This window comes from Oncorhynchus kisutch, linkage group LG15 (assembly GCF_002021735.2).
Source record: "Oncorhynchus kisutch isolate 150728-3 linkage group LG15, Okis_V2, whole genome shotgun sequence".
Classification (NCBI taxonomy): Eukaryota; Metazoa; Chordata; class Actinopteri; order Salmoniformes; family Salmonidae; genus Oncorhynchus; species Oncorhynchus kisutch.
In genome coordinates this window covers 91,036,605-91,061,174 of record NC_034188.2, presented here as the reverse complement: position 1 = coordinate 91,061,174, position 24,570 = coordinate 91,036,605, and the positions used below count along the sequence as shown (strand labels likewise).

At 47.5% G+C, this 24,570-nt stretch overlaps 1 protein-coding gene across 1 annotated transcript; it reads right to left on the bottom strand.

Annotated features, from left to right (window-relative positions):
- Nucleotides 1–221: 221 nt before the first annotated feature.
- mlnr (motilin receptor) lies at nucleotides 222–10,225 on the bottom strand. The gene is made up of 3 exons (XM_031791294.1): nucleotides 9,945–10,225; nucleotides 9,226–9,817; nucleotides 222–1,344 (listed from the first exon to the last, which is right to left on the bottom strand). The coding sequence occupies exons 1-3, from the start codon at nucleotides 10,131–10,133 to the stop codon at nucleotides 1,013–1,015; spliced, it is 1,113 nt and encodes a 370-aa protein (XP_031647154.1). The 5' UTR covers nucleotides 10,134–10,225; the 3' UTR covers nucleotides 222–1,012.
- Between the last annotated feature and the right edge of the window lie 14,345 nt (nucleotides 10,226–24,570).

Here is a 24,570-nt window from a genome sequence, read left to right as displayed (position 1 = left end):
ACAGCACAGTCCTCTACACACAGCACAGTCCTCTACACACAGCACAGTCCTCTACACACAGTACAGTCCTCTACACACAGCACAGTCCTCTACACACAGCACAGTCCTCTACACACAGCACAGTCCTCTACACACAGCACAGTCCTCTACACACAGCACAGTCCTCTACACACAGCACAGTCCTCTACACACAGCACAGTCCTCTACACACAGCACAGTCCTCTACACACAGCACAGTCCTCTACACACAGTCCTCTACACAGTCCTCTACACAGTCCTCTACAAACTTAACACATCACTCAGCATTTAAACAGACAAAATTGAGATTTCGTTAACTTGGCAGTCTTATCTGTGTAAACAGGATAATGAGGCGTGAGACTAAACATGAATTAGTCCATTTAGGTCAAACTAATGAACCATCTCAACATCAGCTCATCACGTCCCAAATACACATGAATATTCAAACATTTCACGTAGAATAACAGTCGAGACAAACCCAGCTGCTGTGAATCTACTGCAATCCAGATCCCCTTTCCTTCACCTGCAACTACGAGACAAAAGCCCAGGTTCCCTTTATAAAACACCTCTCTCTTAAATATGGCTTCGTCCCTCCCATCTCATCTCCCAATATCTCTCCTGTTTATAACCAGGATGACAGCAGGGTCTGTACTGGATACTACATAGTGTTGTAGTGTGGCTATACTGGGTACTACATAGTGTTGTAGTGTGGCTGTACTGGATACTACAAAGTGTTGTAGTGTGGCTGTACTGGGTACTACATAGTGTTGTAGTGTGACTGTACTGGATACTACATAGTGTTGTAGTGTGACTGTACTGGATACTACATAGTGTTGTAGTGTGACTGTACTGGATACTACATAGTGTTGTAGTGTGGCTGTACTGGATACTACATAGTGTTGTAGTGTGACTGTACTGGATGTCATTTCCTGCACCAGACACTTCTTTCCAAACTGGGGAGGTTAGAGGTCATGGCACTGTCCTTACCAACCTCCTACACTCCGATCATGGTATCGTCCAGTGTGGTGGTTTCTTCTCTGAGGGACAGCTGTCTCTGTCTGGTTGGTCGGTGGTTGTTGTTACCATAGCGTCGGGGGTGGGGCTCGTGTCTAAGCAGGAAGAGGCGGCGCGCGGCGGCGCGGTACTTCCTGGACATGAGGTTGTAGAGGACAGGGTTGATGGAGGCGCTGAGGTAACAGAGGACCATGGAGCCTATGTTGAAGTCCTGGCTCAGTTTTGCCTCCTCGTAGTCATCCACCTGGGCAAACAGGCTACGGCCGATATGATAGGGTAGCCAACAGATCACAAACGCCAGGACTACCATCACTGGTGGGGGATGAGGGAGGAATGAGAGAAATGGAACATTAATTTAACCTTCATTAACTAGGCAAGTCAGTTAAGAACAAATTCTTATTTACAATGACAGCCTACAGAAAGAGAGAGAAAGAGAGAGAAATACAGAGAGAGAAATGAAGAAAGAGAGAGAGAGAAATAGAGACAGAAATAGAGAGACAAAGATGATAGTGTTAGGGTTTGAGCTATGCAACCAAGTGGCTCCATAATAAAAGGTAAAAGGGCCCAGAGCTGATCCTTGTGGTACACCATATACATATTTGAACTTGAAAGTGATGGGACGATTTGTCATTTATATGAAAAAAATGGATACCTGCGGACTTAAAAACTTAAACCGTGCCTGTCCACAGATTCCAACAAGAGTTTCCAATCTCTCTAAATATATGCATGTGATGGTCAGACATTTCACTGAGATTGAGGAGCACTAGAGGGATATAAACTACTTGACCTAAAGCGGACACCTAAGCGTCAAACATCTCATTACAAAATCATGGGCATTAATATGGAGTTCGTCCCCCCCTTGCTGCTATAACAGCCTCCACTCTTCTGGGAAGGCTTTCCACTAGATTGTGTCCCCATTGCTGTGGGGACTTGCTTCCATTCAGCCACAAGAGCATTAGTGAGGTCGGGAACACTGATGTTGGGCAATTAGGCGCGGCTTGCAGTCAGCGTTCCAATTCATCCCAAAGGTGTTTGATGGGGTTGAGGTCAGGGCTTTGTGAAGGCCAGTCAAGTTCTTCAACACCGACCTCGACAAACTATTTCTGTATGGGCCTCGCTTTGTGCATGGGGGCATTGTCATGCTGAAACAGGAAAGGGCCTTCCCCAAACTGTTGCCACAAAGTTGGAAGCACAGAATCATCTAGAATGTCATTGTATGCTGTAGTGTTAGGATTTCCCTTCACTGGATCTAAGGGGCCCGAACCATGAAAAACAGCCCCAGACCATTATTCCACCTCCACCAAACTTTACAGTTGGCACTATGCATTGGGGCAGGTAGTGTACTCCTGGCATCTGCCAAACCCAGATTCGTCCGTCGGACTTCCAGATGGTGAAGCTTGATTCATCACTCCAGAGAACACGTTTCCACTGCTCCAGAGCCAAATAGCGTTACACCACTCCAGTCAACGCTTGGCATTGGACATGGTGATCTTAGGCTTGTGAGCGGCTGCTCGGCCACGGAAACCCATTTCATGAAGCTCCCGACAAACAGTTCTGGTGCTGACGTTGCTTCCAGAGGCAGTTAGGAACTCGGTAGTGAGTCTAGCAACCGAGGACAGACCATTTTTACACGCTTCAGCACTTTGCGGTCCCGTTCTGTGATCTTGTGTGGCCTACCATTTCGTGGCCGAGTCATTATTGCTCTTAGACGTTTCCATACTTTTGCATATATAGTGTATGAGCTATGTGACAGCGGCTGTCATGTTACCTATACTCTGTTGGAAAGGCGGTGAATTAGTGATCCCTAATGTAGGGAAGGGGGGGAGCAACAAGGTCATGAAAATGCCCATTATCTCTGAATAATGAGTCCCTTTGATGACAATCCAATTTGTGGACTGAAAAAGTTGGCGACATGGTATCTGCCGTGCACTGTGGTTGTCTAGCTAATTCATATAGAAGCAGATGCAGTCAATATTGACAGGCTATTAAATTAACACACGGGATTCACGATTCCATTAGAACACGACAGGACTACAAATCAAGGACTACAAATCAAGTTGATTGGCTACGTAGGCGATCAATGGACATCATTTGTTCTCCTAAAACAGGCTTTTAGAGTCATTATTATGTCACACGCTGTCTTTTTCCTTGCAGTGAACTGTTGATACCATCAGGGTTTTGTTCTGACATTAAAAACAAACTTATACTACAGCATTGTTGAATGCTAATTTCTGATTGGCTTTAAGGGCATTCTAGAATGGACATTAAAACCAGTTATACCATGGTATTGTTGAATGCTAATTTCTGATTGGCTTTAAGGGCATTCTAGAATGGACATTAAAACCAGTTATACCATGGTATTGTTGAATGCTAATTTCTGATTGGCTTTAAGGGCATTCTAGAATGGACATTAAAACCAGTTATACCATGGTATTGTTGAATGCTAATTTCTGATTGGCTTTAAGGGCATTCTAGAATGGGCATTAAAACCAGTTATACCATGGTATTGTTGAATACTCGTTTCTGATTGGCTTTAAGGGCATTCTAGAATGGGCATTAAAACCAGTTATACCATGGTATTGTTGAATACTCGTTTCTGATTGGCTTTATGGGCATTCTAGAATGGACATTAAAACCAGTTATACCATGGTATTGTTGAATACTCGTTTCTGATTGGCTTTAAGGGCATTCTAGAATGGACATTAAAACCAGTTATACCATGGTATTGTTGAATGCTAATTTCTGATTGGCTTTAAGGGCATTCTAGAATGGACATTAAAACCAGTTATACCATGGTATTGTTGAATGCTAATTTCTGATTGGCTTTAAGGGCATTCTAGAATGGGCATTAAAACCAGTTATACCATGGTATTGTTGAATACTCGTTTCTGATTGGCTTTAAGGGCATTCTAGAATGGGCATTAAAACCAGTTATACCATGGTATTGTTGAATACTCGTTTCTGATTGGCTTTATGGGCATTCTAGAATGGACATTAAAACCAGTTATACCATGGTATTGTTGAATACTCGTTTCTGATTGGCTTTAAGGGCATTCTAGAATGGACATTAAAACCAGTTATACCATGGTATTGTTGAATACTCGTTTCTGATTGGCTTTATGGGCATTCTAGAATGGACATTAAAACCAGTTATACCATGGTATTGTTGAATACTCGTTTCTGATTGGCTTTAAGGGCATTCTAAGTGATAATGCCAGAGAAGGCGGTGTTTGGAGGATATATTGGCACGGTTTGCTGGCCCTCGACTTCGTCACAGCCATGCCAATATATCTTCCAAACATCGACTTCGAGGGCATTATCACTTTTATACAACGGGTTACCAACATATTCAAATAATGATTCATTAATTTATACTATTTCTTCATCCTTCCACGAGATATAGTCCCGACACAAATCTAGGGTTGCTACCGAAGCCGGCTGGTCCTTCTTTCTATCAGTTCGGTTACAAGAAACACGACCCGGTTGTTAAGTCTTTTTTGTTCTGTATTTATGGACCCAGTCGTTCGTTTTGAAATGTTCCATATTGCCATACTGGGTGACTACGTTATTATGCGTCGCTTGCCAACTACGGTTCATTTACAGTCACGTTAAAACAGCGCAGCCAGAACAGCAAAGCAACCCTATATTTGTTTCAGGATTATAATCTTGTGGAAGGATGAAATAATACAAATAAATTCATCGAAATAAAGTTAATGACAATATGTCCAGTATTGTATGAATATGTTGGTAATCCGTTGTATAAAAGTGATAATGCCCGAGATGTTTGGAGGATATATTAAGCATGGGGGTGTTGTTAAACCAAAAACTACATCGAAATAAACCATGGTACATTTTCATAGTAGATTTAAAAGGCTATAGTTCCATTGTTACTTGGTCTGTTGTTCGAGCTGCTTTTGAAAGCAAAAGTCTAATAGAAAATATTATTGGCATGGTTGAATTATTATATTTTCACAATAACAAACTAGGACTGATGGTTTGGTTAGGTGAACTAGGAAGTCTGTTTGGTTACCACGGTAACTACCGTAGCGGTCTAGTAAACTTGCTACCTTCTTCAATGGTTGAAGACATTTCTAGTGGCAAATGATGAACATATATCTTGTGTTATTAAATTATAGTCATGGTATAAAAAGAGATAATCAACCCGTGGCTTTTCTCTGGAAAATAATGCAGCTCCGCGGTCGACCAGTTCCACTCCATCAAATCAAATCTAATGTATTTATAAAGCCCTTCTTACACCAGCTGATATCTCAAAGTGCTGTACAGAAACCCAGCCTAAAACCCCAAACAGCAAGCAATGCAGGTGTAGAAGCACAGTGGCTAGGAAAAACTCCCCTAGAAAGGCCAAAACCTAGGAAGAAACCTAGAGAGGAACCAGGCAATGTGGGGTGGGCCAGTCCTCTTCTGGCTGTGCCGGGTGGAGATTATAACAGAACAGAACATTAACAGTAACCCAGTCTAACCCAGTCTAACCCAGTCTAACCCAGTCTAACCCAGTCTAACCCTAACAGCAAGCAATGTAGGTGTAGAAGCACGGCTGGTCAAATCCTTCCCCGTTACTAGTTTAACTGTTTTCTGTTCTGCTATTCGTTTCATTCGGTTGTTTTACTAGCAACAAACTTGTTTAGCTCGCTTCTAGCCTTGTGTTTAATATTCAAAGTGATCTAATGGACAGTGTTGACGAGATGGCACACTATGCCAGGATGAATTTAACATCATCAGCTCATTGTTATGGATGTATCCAAATTAACGTCTCTAGAAAACAGCTTTAAAACGAATCCAAATGCAGCTACTTTGCTGTTATTCTGGCTGCAGAGGTCGTGACTGTACACACACTATGGAGACAGACTGTACACACACTATGGAGACAGACTGTACACACACTATGGAGACAGACTGTACACACACTATGGAGACAGACTGTACACACTATGGAGACAGACTGTACACACACTATGGAGACGGACTGTACACACACTATGGAGACTGACTGTACACACACTATGGAGACGGACTGTACACACACTATGGAGACTGACTGTACACACACTATGGAGACGGACTGTACACACACTATGGAGACAGACTGTACACACACTATGGAGACGGACTGTACACACACTATGGAGACAGACTGTACACACACTATGGAGACAGACTGTACACACTATGGAGACAGACTGTACACACACTATGGAGACGGACTGTACACACACTATGGAGACAGACTGTACACACACTATGGAGATGGACTGTACACACACTATGGAGACTGACTGTACACACACTATGGAGACGGACTGTACACACACCATGGAGACGGACTGTACACACACTATGGAGACAGACTGTACACACACTATGGAGACTGACTGTACACACTATGGAGACAGACTGTACACACACTATGGAGACAGACTGTACACACACTATGGAGACGGACTGTACACACACTATGGAGACGGACTGTACACACACTATGGAGACTGACTGTACACACACTATGGAGACAGACTGTACACACACTATGGAGACGGACTGTACACACACTATGGAGACTGACTGTACACACACTATGGAGACGGACTGTACACACACTATGGAGACTGACTGTACACACACTATGGAGACGGACTGTACACACACTATGGAGACAGACTGTACACACACTATGGAGACGGACTGTACACACACTATGGAGACAGACTGTACACACACTATGGAGACAGACTGTACACACTATGGAGACAGACTGTACACACACTATGGAGACGGACTGTACACACACTATGGAGACTGACTGTACACACACTATGGAGATGGACTGTACACACACTATGGAGACTGACTGTACACACACTATGGAGACGGACTGTACACACACCATGGAGACGGACTGTACACACACTATGGAGACAGACTGTACACACACTATGGAGACTGACTGTACACACTATGGAGACAGACTGTACACACACTATGGAGACAGACTGTACACACACTATGGAGACGGACTGTACACACACTATGGAGACGGACTGTACACACACTATGGAGACTGACTATACACACACTATGGAGACTGACTGCACACACACTATGGAGACGGACTGTACACACACCATGGAGACGGACTGTACACACACCATGGAGACGGACTGTACACACTATGGAGACTGACTGTACACACACTACGGAGACAGACTGTACACACTATGGAGACTGACTGTACACACTATGGAGACTGACTGTACACACTATGGAGACTGACTGTACACACACTATGGAGATGGACTGTACACCCTATGGAGACAGACTGTACACCCTATGGAGACAGACTGTACACAATATGGAGACAGACTGTACACACTATGGAGACTGACTGTACACACACTACGGAGACAGACTGTACACACTATGGAGACTGACTGTACACACTATGGAGACTGACTGTACACACTATGGAGACGGACTGTACACACACGATGGCGACTGACTGTACACACACGATGGAGACTGACTGTACACACTATGGAGACGGACTATACACACACTATGGAGACGGACTGTACACGCACTATGGAGACGGACTATACACACACTATGGGGACTGACTGTACACACTATGGAGACGAACTGTACACACACTATGGAGACTGACTGTACACACACTATGGAGACGGACTGTACACACACTATGGAGACTGACTGTACACACACTATGGAGACGGACTGTACACACACTATGGAGACAGACTGTACACACACTATGGAGACGGACTGTACACACACTATGGAGACAGACTGTACACACACTATGGAGACAGACTGTACACACTATGGAGACAGACTGTACACACACTATGGAGACGGACTGTACACACACTATGGAGACTGACTGTACACACACTATGGAGATGGACTGTACACACACTATGGAGACTGACTGTACACACACTATGGAGACGGACTGTACACACACCATGGAGACGGACTGTACACACACTATGGAGACAGACTGTACACACACTATGGAGACTGACTGTACACACTATGGAGACAGACTGTACACACACTATGGAGACAGACTGTACACACACTATGGAGACGGACTGTACACACACTATGGAGACGGACTGTACACACACTATGGAGACTGACTATACACACACTATGGAGACTGACTGCACACACACTATGGAGACGGACTGTACACACACCATGGAGACGGACTGTACACACACCATGGAGACGGACTGTACACACTATGGAGACTGACTGTACACACACTACGGAGACAGACTGTACACACTATGGAGACTGACTGTACACACTATGGAGACTGACTGTACACACTATGGAGACTGACTGTACACACTATGGAGACTGACTGTACACACACTGTGGAGATGGACTGTACACCCTATGGAGACAGACTGTACACCCTATGGAGACAGACTGTACACAATATGGAGACAGACTGTACACACTATGGAGACTGACTGTACACACACTACGGAGACAGACTGTACACACTATGGAGACTGACTGTACACACTATGGAGACTGACTGTACACACTATGGAGACGGACTGTACACACACGATGGCGACTGACTGTACACACACGATGGAGACTGACTGTACACACTATGGAGACGGACTATACACACACTATGGAGACGGACTGTACACGCACTATGGAGACGGACTATACACACACTATGGGGACTGACTGTACACACTATGGAGACGAACTGTACACACACTATGGAGACTGACTGTACACACTATGGAGACGGACTATACAAACACTATGGAGACTGACTGTACACACTATGGAGACGAACTGTACACACACTATGGAGACGGACCTAGAATGAATAGTATATTAAACCAAATGTAATATAAACTGTGATAATACTAATAACTGTAGTTAATATAATGTTTATTATAATAATAATAAATAAGTAATTCATTAATAATAATAATAAATAAATAATTCATATAATGTTTAATGTATATGTTTCAAGAAAATGAATGACAGGGTAAAGTGTGTCCTGAAGTAGCATCATTTTCTCTTGTAAGTCTTCAAAAACACTTGAAATGATGCCTATCCCCAGTACACTCACATTCTAGTATAAAAACAGAGGGTTATATCTTGACGGTCACTCACCCAGTATTTTGACGGTCTGTCTATGCGACCTCTTCCGGGCCATGGCGTTGGGACCCTGCAGGTCGTTCTTACTCTTCCACAGCGTCCGTCCAATGGAGCCGTACAGGAAAACCAGGCAGAACATGGGACAGAAGAAATACGTAGTGGAGACCCAGATCATTGTGTGCAGCTGCCCTGACCTGATGGCATAGTTGGTATGTTTACACTGTCTCGTACTGTAGTCCGGGTGTGTGTCGTTGTCATACTCCACACCTACCAGAAACAGCATGGGGGCAGCAGAGAGCAGAGCAAAAGTCCATAGAGCCACAATGATGTACTGCACCCTGCGTTTGGTCACCACAACTTTAGCTCTGAGGGGGAAACAGATGGCCAGGTATCGCTCCATGCTGAGGGCGGTGATGTGGAGGATGGTGGCGTACGTACAGCCCTCGTTGACGTAGTGAAACAGACGACACACCACCTCCCCAAACAACCAGGGGACGTACTTCCACAGACGGTAGAGGTCAAAGGGCAGGCAGAGGAAGATGAGTAGGTCGGACACAGCCATTGAGGAGAGGTACAGGTTAGTGGTGGTCTTCATATCCTTGAAGCGCTAGGGGGAAGAAGAAGAACACGAATATTTAATTAATCCATTCATCCTTAAAATTACCGGTCCACTCCAGACCTGTCTGATATGTCGTCCTTCCCCCATTTCCTGGTTCTCTAACAAACTTCCTTACCTGGATGATGAGGATGGTCATGCTGTTTCCCAACACGCCGACCAGGAAGAGGAGGATACAGATGACGGTAACAGGGATGAGGGTGGAGGTGGGGAACAGAGAGCCTTCGTAGTGCTGATCATCTATCTCCATGTTATTTGCAGGCCGGGGGGGAGGGAGGAGCTCCGACTGGGGTCTGGACCACGGCATCAGGGCACCGGGAGAGACTGACTGGCTACAGGAGAGAGGAAAGGAGAGAGAGAGGGGGGGAGGAAAGGAGAGAGAGAGAGGAAAGGAGAGAGAGAGAGAGGAAAGGAGAGAGAGAGAGGAAAAGAGAGAGAGAAAAGGAGAGAGAGAGAGAGAAAAGGAGAGAGAGAGAGAAAAGGAGAGAGAGGAAGGAGGGAGAGAGGATAGGAGAGAGAGAGAGGAAAGGAGAGAGAGAGAGGAAAGGAGACAGAGAGAGAGAGAGGAAAAGAGAGAGAGAGGAAAGGAGAGAGAGAGAGGAAAGGAGAGAGAGAGAGGAAAGGAGAGAGAGAGGGGAAAGGAGAGAGAGAGAGAGGAAAGGAGAGAGAGAGAGAGGAAAGGAGAGAGAGAGAGAGAGAGAGAGAGAGAGAGAGAGAGAGAGAGAGAGAGAGTGAGAGAGAGGAAAGGAGAGAGAGAGGAAAGGAGAGAGAGAGAGGAAAGGAGAGAGAGAGAGGAAAGGAGACAGAGAGAGAGGAAAGGAGAGAGAGGAAAGAGGGGAGAGTAAAGGAGGGAGAGAGAGGGGAGAGACAGGTAGAGATACAGACAGGCACAGAGTGAGAAAGAGAGAGAGAGAGACAGACAGTAAGACAGACAAAGACAGACACGCAGAGAGACAGGCAGAGAGAGATAGACAGACAGGCAGAGAGACAGGCAGAGAGACAGGCAGAGAGAGACAGTCAGAGAGACAAAGACAGACACGCAGAGAGACAGGCAGAGAGAGATAGACACGCAGAGAGACAGACAGAGAAAGACACGCAGAGAGACAGTCAGAGAGACAAAGACAGACCGAGACAGACACGCAGAGAGACAGGCAGAGAGAGATAGACACGCAGAGAGACAGACAGAGAAAGAGACAGACAGAGAAAGACACGCAGAGACAGGCAGAGAGAGAGAGAGAGAGATAGTCAGAGACAGACAAAGACAGACAGAGACAGTCAGAGAGAGAGATAGACAGTCAGAGACAGACAGACAGACCGAGACAGACACGCAGAGAGACAGGCAGAGAGAGAGACAGTCAGAGACAGACAAAGACAGACAGAGACAGACACGCAGAGAGACAGGCAGACAGTCAGAGAGAGACAAAGACAGACCGAGACAGACACGCAGAGAGACAGGCAGAGAGAGAGAGACAGTCAGAGACAGACAAAGACAGACAGACACGCAGAGAGACAGGCAGACAGAGAGAGAGAGACAAAGACAGACCGAGACAGACACGCAGAGAGACAGGCAGAGAGAGAGAGACAGTCAGAGACAGACAAAGACAGACAGACACGCAGAGAGACAGGCAGACAGAGAGAGATGTCTTCCTAAGGAACAGGTCTCTGTTGAAAAATATATATTTTTAAATCTCAGCATGATTAATCAATACATTATTAATCTTAAAACTCACCGGCATTATAAATCAACAAGTAATGAAAATGTGAAGAGGCCAAACAGGGATAAGAAAACCAACGATGAGATAATCTTCTTTACCTCTGAAGTGAATCCTCTTGTGTGTTCTATACTCTCTGGTCCTTAGAGTGGGTTCTCTGTCCCTGGTGCCGTGTGTGTAGAAGGGAGAGAGGAGGTCTGAAGTGAATCCTCTTGTGTGTTCTATACTCTCTGGTCCTTAGAGTGGGTTCTCTGTCCCTGGTGCCGTGTGTGTAGAAGGGAGAGAGGAGGTCTGAAGTGAATCCTCTTGTGTGTTCTACACTCTCTGGTCCTTAGAGTGGGTTCTCTGTCCCTGGTGCCGTGTGTGTAGAAGGGAGAGAGGAGGTCTGAAGTGAATCCTCTTGTGTGTTCTATACTCTCTGGTCCTTAGAGTGGGTTCTCTGTCCCTGGTGCCGTGTGTGTAGAAGGGAGAGAGGAGGTCTGAAGTGAATCCTCTTGTGTGTTCTATACTCTCTGGTCCTTAGAGTGGGTTCTCTGTCGCTGGTGCCGTGTGTGTAGAAGGGAGAGAGGAGGTCTGAAGTGGGATGGAGCTCGATCACAACTCCTCCTCTGCAGGCAGAGTGACAGGGGCAGTTGCTGCATGTGTGTGTGTGTGTGTGTGTGTGTGTGTGTGTGTGTGTGTGTGTGTGTGTGTGTGTGTGTGTGTGTGTGTGTGTGTGTGTCAAATAATGAAGGGGCGGATGAGGGAGATGGAGAGAGATGGGGGAAAGAGGGAGGAGAGAGAGAGATAGGGAGAGAGATGAGAGAGAAAGGGAGAGGGAGAGAGAGAAGGAGAAAGAGGGAGGAAGGAGAGAGATGGAGAGAGAGCTGGAGGGGAGAGAGGGGGAAAGAGAGAGGCTGGATGAAAAATGGGACAAATAAGGGCTTCACCGGGGCCTCGTAGACACACATCGTCACCGGAGCCTCGTAGACACACATCTTCACCGGGGCCTCGTAGACACACATCTTCACCGGGGCCTCGTGGACACACATCTTCACCGGGGCCTCGTGGACACACATCTTCACCGGGGCCTCGTGGACACACATCTTCACCGGGGCCTCGTGGACACACATCTTCACCGGGGCCTCGTGGACACACATCCTCACCGGGGCCTCGTGGACACACATCCTCACCGGGCCTCGTAGACACACATCTTCACCGGGGCCTCGTAGACACAAATCTTCACCGGGGCCTCGTAGACACACATCTTCACCGGGGCCTCGTGGTCACACATCTTCACCGGGGCCTCGTAGACACACATCTTCACCGGGGCCTCGTGGACACACATCTTCACCGGGAACTTGTGGACACACATCGTCACCGGGGCCTCGTAGACACACATCTTCACCGGGGCCTCGTGGACACACATCTTCACCGGGGCCTCGTGGACACACATCTTCACCGGGGCCTCGTAGACACACATCTTCCCCGGGGCCTCGTCGACACACATCTTCACCGGGGCCTCGTGGACACACATCTTCACCGGGGCCTCGTAGACACACATCTTCACCGGGGCCTCGTGGACACACATCTTCACCGGGGCCTCGTGGACACACATCTTCACCGGGGCCTCGTAGACACACATCTTCCCCGGGGCCTCGTCGACACACATCTTCACCGGGGCCTCGTGGACACACATCTTCACCGGGGCCTCGTGGACACACATCTTCACCGGGAACTCGTGGACACACATCTTCACCGGGGCCTCGTGGACACACATCTTCACCGGGGCCTCGTGGACACACATCTTCACCGGACCTCGTGGACACAAATCTTCACCGGGGCCTCGTAGACACACATCTTCACCGGGGCCTCGTAGACACACATCTTCACTGGGGCCTCGTAGACACACATCTTCATCCTGGCCTCGTGGTCACACATCTTCACCGGGGCCTCGTGGACACACATCTTCACCGGGGCCTCGTAGACACACATCTTCACCGGGGCCTCGTAGACACACATCTTCACCGGGGCCTCGTGGACACACATTTTCACCGGGGCCTCGTGGACACACATCTTCACCGGGGCCTCGTGGACACACATCTTCACCGGGGCCTCATGGACACACATCTTCACCGGGGCCTCGTGGTCACACATCTTCACCGGGGCCTCGTAGACACACATCTTCACCGGGGCCTCGTGGACACACATCTTCACATGGGGCCTCGTGGACACACACCTTCACCGGGGCCTCGTGGACACACATCTTCACCGGGGCCTCGTGGACACACATCTTCACCGGGGCCTCGTGGACACACATCTTCACCGGGGCCTCGTAGACACACATCTTCACCGGGGCCTCGTAGACACACATCTTCATCCTGGCCTCGTAGACACACATCTTCACCGGGGCCTCGTAGACACGTGAGAAGAACCCCGGCTGCGGCCCCAATAGCATCCTATTCTGTGTACCTGTGCTATTTTGGATGCACAACATGTACCAACAGGTATGACGCAACCAGTCATTTCAGCGGCAGGAAATGATCAGTCAAAGCTGATGGAACGTAACATATGAGGAAACACAATACGATGGAAAGGCATGGGGAGAGCACCAGGACCAATCAAATAGCAGCTCATACACTTCCAGCAGCTGTTTTTAAAATTGTTTTATTTTTATTTCACCTTTATTTAACCAGGTAGGCTAGTTGAGAACACCTTTATTTAACCTGGTAGGCTAGTTGAGAACACCTTTATTTAACCAGGTAGGCTAGTTGAGAACACCTTTATTTAACCAGGTAGGCCAGTTGAGAACACCTTTATTTAACCAGGTAGGCTAGTTGAGAACACCTTTATTTAACCAGGTAGGCTAGTTGAGAACACCTTTATTTAACCAGGTAGGCTAGTTGAGAACACCTTTATTTAACCAGGTAGGCTAGTTGAGAACACCTTTATTTAACCTGGTAGGCTAGTTGAGAACACCTTTATTTAACCAGGTAGGCTAGTTGAGAACACCGTTATTTAACCTGGTAGGCTAGTTGAGAACACCTTTATTTAACCAGGTAGGCTAGTTGAGAACACCTTTATTTAACCAGGTAGGCTGGTTGAGAACAAGTTCTCATTTGCAACTGCGACCTGGACCAAGATAAAGCAAAGCAGTGTGAACAGACAACATACACTTCCAGCAGCTGTTGATTCCTAAAGGGAATATATTACAACCAGGAACACAGCTTTATGAACAGGGCCATGCAACACAGTTACAACCAGGAACACAGCTTTATGACCAGTGCCATGCAACACAGTTACAACCAGGAACACAGTTACAACCAGGACCATGCAACACGGTTACAACCAGGAACACAGCTTTATGACCAGTGCCATGCAACACAGTTACAACCAGGAACACAGTTACAACCAGGAACACAGCTTTATGAACAGGGCCATGCAACACAGTTACAACCAGGAACACAGCTTTATGAACAGGGCCATGCAACACAGTTACAACCAGGAACACAGCTTTATGACCAGTGCCATGCAACACAGTTACAACCAGGAACACAGTTACAACCAGGACCATGCAACACAGTTACAACCAGGAACACAGCTTTATGACCAGTGCCATGCAACACAGTTACAACCAGGAACACAGTTACAACCAGGAACACAGCTTTATGACCAGTGCCATGCAACACAGTTACAACCAGGAACACAGCTTTATGACCAGTGCCATGCAACACAGTTACAACCAGGAACACAGCTTTATGAACAGGGCCATGCAACACAGTTACAACCAGGAACACAGTTTTATGACCAGTGCCATGCAACACAGTTACAACCAGGAACACAGTTACAACCAGGACCATGCAACACAGTTACAACCAGGAACACAGCTTTATGACCAGTGCCATGCAACACAGTTACAACCAGGAACACAGTTACAACCAGGAACACAGCTTTATGACCAGTGCCATGCAACACAGTTACAACCAGGAACACAGCTTTATGACCAGTGCCATGCAACACAGTTACAACCAGGAACACAGCTTTATGACCAGTGCCATGCAACACAGTTACAACCAGGAACACAGTTACAACCAGGAACACAGCTTTATGACCAGTGCCATGCAACACAGTTACAACCAGGAACACAGTTACAACCAGGAACACAGCTTTATGACCAGGGCCATGCAACACAGTTACAACCAGGAACACAGTTACAACCAGGAACACAGCTTTATGAACAGGGCCATGCAACACAGTTACAACCAGGAACACAGTTACAACCAGGAACACAGCTTTATGACCAGTGCCATGCAACACAGTTACAACCAGGAACACAGTTACAACCAGGAACACAGCTTTATGACCAGGGCCATGCAACACAGTTACAACCAGGAACACAGTTACAACCAGGAACACAGCTTTATGAACAGGGCCATGCAACACAGTTACAACCAGGAACACAGTTACAACCAGGAACACAGCTTTATGAACAGGGCCATGCAACACAGTTACAACCAGGAACACAGTTACAACCAGGAACACAGCTTTATGACCAGGGCCATGCAACACAGTTACAACCAGGAACACAGTTACAACCAGGAACACAGCTTTATGAACAGGGCCATGCAACACAGTTACAACCAGGAACACAGTTACAACCAGGAACACAGCTTTATGAACAGGGCCATGCAACACAGTTACAACCAGGAACACAGTTACAACCAGGAACACAGCTTTATGACCAGTGCCATGCAACACAGTTACAACCAGGAACACAGTTACAACCAGGAACACAGCTTTATGAACAGGGCCATGCAACACAGTTACAACCAGGAACACAGCTTTATGAACAGGGCCATGCAACACAGTTACAACCAGGAACACAGTTACAACCAGGAACACAGCTTTATGAACAGGGCCATGCAACACAGTTACAACCAGGAACACAGTTACAACCAGCAACACAGTTACAACCAGGAACACAGCTTTATGACCAGTGCCATGCAACACAGTTACAACCAGGAACACAGTTACAACCAGGAACACAGCTTTATGACCAGGGCCATGCAACACAGTTACAACCAGGAACACAGTTACAACCAGGAACACAGCTTTATGAACAGGGCCATGCAACACAGTTACAACCAGGAACACAGTTACAACCAGGAACACAGCTTTATGAACAGGGCCATGCAACACAGTTACAACCAGGAACACAGTTACAACCAGGAACACAGCTTTATGAACAGGGCCATGCAACACAGTTACAACCAGGAACACAGTTACAACCAGGAACACAGCTTTATGAACAGGGCCATGCAACACAGTTACAACCAGGAACACAGCTTTATGAACAGGGCCATGCAACACAGTTACAACCAGGAACACAGTTACAACCAGGAACACAGCTTTATGAACAGGGCCATGCAACACAGTTACAACCAGGAACACAGTTACAACCAGCAACACAGTTACAACCAGGAACACAGCTTTGTGAACATGGCCATGCAACACAGTTACAACCAGGAACACAGTTACAACCAGGAACACAGCTTTATGAACAGGGCCATGCAACACAGTTACAACCAGGAACACAGTTACAACCAGGAACACAGCTTTATGAACAGGGCCATGCAACACAGTTACAACCAGGAACACAGTTACAACCAGCAACACAGTTACAACCAGGAACACAGCTTTATGAACAGGGCCATGCAACACAGTTACAACCAGGAACACAGTTACAACCAGCAACACAGTTACAACCAGGAACACAGCTTTATGACCAGGAACACAGCTACAACCAGGAACACAGTTACAACCAGGAACACAGCTTTATGACCAGTGCCATGCAACACAGTTACAACCAGGAACACAGCTTTATGACCAGTGCCATGCAACACAGTTACAACCAGGAACACAGCTTTATGACCAGTGCCATGCAACACAGTTACAACCAGGAACACAGTTACAACCAGGAACACAGCTTTATGACCAGGGCCATGCAACACAGTTACAACCAGGAACACAGTTACAACCAGGAACACAGCTTTATGACCAGGGCCATGCAACACAGTTACAACCAGGAACACAGTTACAACCAGGAACACAGCTTTATGAACAGGGCCATGCAACACAGTTACAACCAGGAACACAGTTACAACCAGGAACACAGCTTTATGAACAGGGCCATGCAACACAGTTACAACCAGGAACACAGTTACAACCAGGAACACAGCTTTATGACCAGGGCCATGCAACACAGTTACAACCAGGAACACAGTTACAACCAGGAACACAGCTTTATGAACAGGGCCATGCAACACAGTTACAACCAGGAACACAGTTACAACCAGGAACACAGCTTTATGAACAGGGCCATGCAACACAGTTACAACCAGGAACACAGTTACAACCAGGAACACAGCTTTATGACCAGTGCCATGCAACACAGTTACAACCAGGAACACAGTTACAACCAGGAACACAGCTTTATGAACAGGGCCATGCAACACAGTTACAACCAGGAACACAGCTTTATGAACAGGGCCATGCAACACAGTTACAACCAGGAACACAGTTACAACCAGGAACACAGCTTTATGAACAGGGCCATGCAACACAGTTACAACCAGGAACACAGTTACAACCAGCAACACAGTTACAATCAGGAACACAGCTTTATGACCAGTGCCATGCAACACAGTTACAACCAGGAACACAGTTACAACCAGGAACACAGTTACAACCAGGAACACATCTTTATGACCAGGGCCATGCAACACAGTTACAACCAGGAACACAGTTACAACCAGGAACACAGCTTTATGAACAGGGCCATGCAACACAGTTACAACCAGGAACACAGTTACAACCAGGAACACAGCTTTATGACCAGGGCCATGCAACACAGTTACAACCAGGAACACAGTTACAACCAGGAACACAGCTTTATGAACAGGGCCATGCAACACAGTTACAACCAGGAACACAGTTACAACCAGGAACACAGCTTTATGAACAGGGCCATGCAACACAGTTACAACCAGGAACACAGTTACAACCAGGAACACAGCTTTATGACCAGGGCCATGCAACACAGTTACAACCAGGAACACAGTTACAACCAGGAACACAGCTTTATGAACAGGGCCATGCAACACAGTTACAACCAGGAACACAGTTACAACCAGGAACACAGCTTTATGAACAGGGCCATGCAACACAGTTACAACCAGGAACACAGTTACAACCAGGAACACAGCTTTATGACCAGTGCCATGCAACACAGTTACAACCAGGAACACAGTTACAACCAGGAACACAGCTTTATGAACAGGGCCATGCAACACAGTTACAACCAGGAACACAGCTTTATGAACAGGGCCATGCAACACAGTTACAACCAGGAACACAGTTACAACCAGCAACACAGTTACAATCAGGAACACAGCTTTATGACCAGTGCCATGCAACACAGTTACAACCAGGAACACAGTTACAACCAGGAACACAGTTACAACCAGGAACACAGCTTTATGAACAGGGCCATGCAACACAGTTACAACCAGGAACACAGCTTTATGAACAGGGCCATGCAACACAGTTACAACCAGCTACAACCAGCAACACAGCTTTATGAACAGGGCCATGCAACACAGCTACAACCAGCAACACAGCTACAACCAGGAACACAGTTACAACCAGCAACACAGTTACAACCAGGAACACAGCTTTCTGAGCAGGTCCATGCAACACGGCTTTATGAACAGGGCCATGCAACAGTTTGTTCTCTATCTTCTGACCCCCCCGTCTAGTTTCAGTTGGCATTTTGCCATGTTTGTGGGTGTCCCCACACAACCCCCTGACCCCCTCCCCTCTTCCTCCCCCCTCTTCCTCAGGTTGGCATTTTGCCATGTTTGTGGGTGTCCCCACACAACCCCCTGACTCCTAGCTTGTCACTGACCTCACTAGTTGACCAGGAATGGCTCTCCAGGGGGAAGGATTCTGTTTCTCCACTCGACAGGACGGACCCCCCCCCCCCCTTCGACAGGTCGAGCGTGTTTGTCCCTTTCCCCCAAAACCTCTCCCCTTCATCACTCCATCCGTCCCTCAACAAGAGATAAACATGTAAACAGAGGAATGAATGAACGTGTGTGTTGTCCATGTCTCCCTGGCTCGGCTAACACAACCATCCTGTCTCCCTGGCTCGGCTAACACAACCATCATGTCTCCCTGGCTCGGCTAACACAACCATCATGTCTCCCTGGCTCGGCTAACACAACCATCCTGTCTCCCTGGCTCGGCTAACACAACCATCCTGTCTCCCTGGCTCGGCTAACACAACCACAACTATCATGTCTCCCTGGCTCGGCTAACACTACCATCCTGTCTCCCTGGCTCGGCTAACACAACTATCATGTCTCCCTGGCTCGGCTAACACAACTATCATGTCTCCCTGGCTCGGCTAACACAACTATCATGTCTCCCTGGCTCGGCTTACACAACCATCCTGGCTCGGCTAACACAACTATCATGTCTCCCTGGCTCGGCTTACACAACCACAAACCATCATGTCTCCCTGGCTCGGCTAACACAACTATCATGTCTCCCTGGCTCGGCTTACACAACTATCATGTCTCCCTGGCTCGGCTAACACAACCATCATGTCTCCCTGGCTCGGCTAACACAACCACAACTATCATGTCTCCCTGGCTCGGCTAACACAACCATCATGTCTCCCTGGCTCGGCTAACACAAGCATCCTGGCTCGGCTAATACAACTATCATGTCTCCCTGGCTCGGCTTACACAACCATCCTGGCTCGGCTAACACAACCACAACTATCATGTCTCCCTGGCTTGGCTAACACAACCACAACTATCATGTCTCCCTGGCTCGGCTAACACAACTATCATGTCTCCCTGGCTCGGCTAACACAACTATCATGTCTCCCTGGCTCGGCTAACACAACCATCCTGGCTCGGCTAACACAACTATCATGTCTCCCTGGCTCGGCTTACACAACCACAACCATCATGTCTCCCTGGCTCGGCTAACACAACCATCCTGTCTCCCTGGCTCGGCTAACACAACTATCATGTCTCCCTGGCTCGGCTAACACAACTATCATGTCTCCCTGGCTCGGCTAACACAACCACAACTATCATGTCTCCCTGGCTCGGCTAACACAACCATCATGTCTCCCTGGCTCGGCTAACACAAGCATCCTGGCTCAGCTAACACAACTATCATGTCTCCCTGGCTCGGCTTACACAACCATCCTGGCTCGGCTAACACAACCATCATGTTTCCCTGGCTCGGCTAACACAACTATCCTGTCTCCCTGGCTCGGCTAACACAACCATCCTGGCTCGGCTAACACAACTATCATGTCTCCCTGGCTCGGCTAACACAACCATCATGTCTCCCTGGCTCGGCTAACACAACCATCATGTCTCCCTGGCTCGGCTAACACAACCATCATGTCTCCCTGGCTCGGCTAACACAACTATCATGTCTCCCTGGCTCGGCTAACACAACCATCATGTCTCCCTGGCTCGGCTAACACTACCATCATCTCCCTGGCTCGGCTTACACAACCACAACTATCATGTCTCCCTGGCTCGGCTAACACAACCATCCTGTCTCCCTGGCTCGGCTAACACAACCATCATGTCTCCCTGGCTCGGCTAACACAACCATCATGTCTCCCTGGCTCGGTTAACACAACCATCATGTCTCCCTGGCTCGGCTAACACAACCATCCTGTCTCCCTGGCTCGGCTAACACAACCGTCCTGTCTCCCTGGCTCGGCTAACACTACCATCATGTCTCCCTGGCTCGGCTAACACAACCATCCTGTCTCCCTGGCTCGGCTAACACAACTATCATGTCTCCCTGGCTCGGCTAACACAACCATCATGTCTCCCTGGCTCGGCTTACACAACCATCATCTCCCTGGCTCGGCTTACACAACTATCATGTCTCCCTGGCTCGGCTTACACAACCATCATGTCTCCCTGGCTCGGCTAACACAACCATCCTGTCTCCCTGGCTCGGCTAACACAACCACAACCATCATGTCTCCCTGGCTCAGCTAACACTACTATCATGTCTCCCTGGCTCGGCTTACACAACCACAACTATCATGTCTCCCTGGCTCGGCTAACACAACCACACCTATCATGTCTCCCTGGCTCGGCTAACACAACCACAACTATCATGTCTCCCTGGCTTAGCTAACACAACCACAACTATCATGTCTCCCTGGCTCGGCTAACACTACCATCCTGTCTCCCTGGCTCGGCTAACACAACTATCATGTCTCCCTGGCTCGGCTAACACAACCATCCTGTCTCCCTGGCTCGGCTAACACAACTATCATGTCTCCCTGGCTCGGCTTACACAACCATCCTGGCTCGGCTAACACAACTATCATGTCTCCCTGGCTCGGCTAACACAACCACAACCATCATGTCTCCCTGGCTCGGCTAACACAACCATCCTGTCTCCCTGGCTCGGCTAACACAACTATCATGTCTCCCTGGCTCGGCTAACACAACCATCATGTCTCCCTGGCTCGGCTACCACAACTATCATGTCTCCCTGGCTCGGCTTACACAACCATCCTGGCTCGGCTAACACAACTATCATGTCTCCCTGGCTCGGCTTACACAACCACAACCATCATGTCTCCCTGGCTCGGCTAACACAACCATCCTGGCTCGGCTAACACAACTATCATGTCTCCCTGGCTCGGCTAACACAACTATCATGTCTCCCTGGCTCGGCTAACACTACCATCATGTCTCCCTGGCTCGTCTAACACAACCACAACCATCCTGTCTCCCTGGCTCGGCTAACACAACCATCCTGTCTCCCTGGCTCGGCTAACACAACCATCCTGACTCCCTGGCTCGGCTAACACAACCATCATGTCTCCCTGGCTCGGCTAACACAACCATCATGTCTCCCTGGCTCGGCTAACACAACCATCATGTCTCCCTGGCTCGGCTAACACTACCATCATGTCTCCCTGGCTCGGCTAACACAACTATCATGTCTCCCTGGCTCGGCTTACACAACCATCATGTCTCCCTGGCTCGGCTAACACAACCATCATGTCTCCCTGGCTCGGCTAACACTACCATCATGTCTCCCTGGCTCGGCTAACACAACCATCATGTCTCCCTGGCTCGGCTAACACAACCATCATGTCTCCCTGGCTCGGCTAACACAACCACAACCATCATGTCTCCCTGGCTCGGCTAACACAACCATCATGTCTCCCTGGCTCGGCTAACACTACCATCATGTCTCCCTGGCTCGGCTAACACTACCATCATGTCTCCCTGGCTCGGCTAACACTACCATCCTGACTTCCTGGCTCGGCTAACACAACTATCATGTCTCCCTGGCTCGGCTTGAGCCTTTTCTCCGTGTGTCCCCTGCTAATCGACTGTCAGGGGAATGTGTCACGATATCTTTACCGCATAAATGATGTTACGCGTGGCATTTATTTGCCACATTAAGTAGTTACAAGGCTAATTTGAACACCAATCTTTGTCTTTCCCCTCATTGCTTATTAACTCCAGCCACTTTAATAATGGGAATTGATGGGAAATGATGTAAATATATCACTAGCCACTTTAAACAATGCTACCTTATATAATGTTACTTACCCTACATTATTCATCTCATATGCATACGTATATACTGTACTCTATATCATCGACTGCATCCTTATGTAATACACGTATCACTAGCCACTTTAACTATGCCACTTTGTTTACATACTCATCTCATATGTTATACTGTACTCAATATCATCTACTGTATCTTGCCTATGCTGCTCTGTACCATCACTCATTCATATATCCTTATGTACATATTCTTTATCCCCTTACACTGTGTATAAGACAGTAGTTTTTTGGAATTGTTAGTTAGATTACTTGTTCGTTATTACTGCATTGTCGGAACTAGAAGCACAAGCATTTCGACTACACTCGCATTAACATCTGCTAACCATGTGTATGTGACAAATAAAATTTGATTTGATTTGATTTCTAACGAGACATCTCTCAAAAAGCCATAAAAATGGCCACTCGGTAGCAGAACAGGACGGCTGACTTATCAGGTGGCAGATGTTCGCATTGGGACGTGTGTGAAGATGTGTCGTAGCTGGCTGGAGCATGACCGAAAAGCAGCATCAGCATCCCCAACTCCTAGGGGTGGACTAGGATGGACAAAGGGAAGTTTGGGCAAATCGCCAGGTCCATTCTAAGCCCAGTGGGCCGGTCTTCATTGGTGTTTAATAACAGAGGGTCTGGAAAGGGAGAAACGGTGGCGCTTTGAGGTGATAAAAAGGCCTGGGACAATTTCTGATCCCAGTCAGACCCTTGCCAACTCCCTTCCCTAAAACTGTTCTAGTGTCAGTCTTTGGCCCCAGGAACATTCATCGTGTTCTTTACGACAGACTAGTCAAAGGGGAGAATCTGTAAACGTCTGGAGGTTTTTAAAACCTTCTCTTCTGTTCCAAAACAACCTGCCAAACAGTTTAATAGCTCTTCCCCCCCTCCTCCCGCAAAAAAAAAAACTCCACGACAGTTCCTGTATCAATTAATACAGTGTTTCCCAACCAGCGGGTACTAAGAGCACTGGGGGTACCTAATCTAGCCACAGTGGGTACATGGGAAGACTCATGAGATCCTAGGCTTACTGGTAAAATGTGCAAGATGGGGTACTTCAGGGGTACTCTGTGGGCAAAGTAAAATGTACTCGGTGGTAATTTACCTGAAAAGGGATGGGAACTACTGCATGAATAAAATATATTTGCCTTTTCTCAGTCAGCCTTATAAAAAGGGGCACTCTGCAGTACAAACAATAACAAAAGATACACCCTGCCACTGTTTTGGTTAAAAAGCTGAGCGATGGGTCAGGAGGAATGTAACCACTCTCAAATTCATAGGACAGAGAAACGGAAGGACTGACCATCCATTGACCTTATTGGTTTAATCATGTTTTGAATATGTTGCTATACAGAGCCTGTTT

Bases quoted from the DNA above. Each gene is read 5' to 3' on its own strand.
- mlnr (XM_031791294.1), bottom strand. From the start codon at position 10,133: ATGCCGTGGTCCAGACCCCAGTCGGAGCTCCTCCCTCCCCCCCGGCCT. The intron at 9,818-9,944 runs GTAAGGAAGTTT...TCTTCCCCCTAG, and splicing joins TGACCATCCTCATCATCCAG to CGCTTCAAGGATATGAAGAC. The intron at 1,345-9,225 runs GTGAGTGACCGT...ATCCCCCACCAG, and splicing joins ACAGACCGTCAAAATACTGG to TGATGGTAGTCCTGGCGTTT.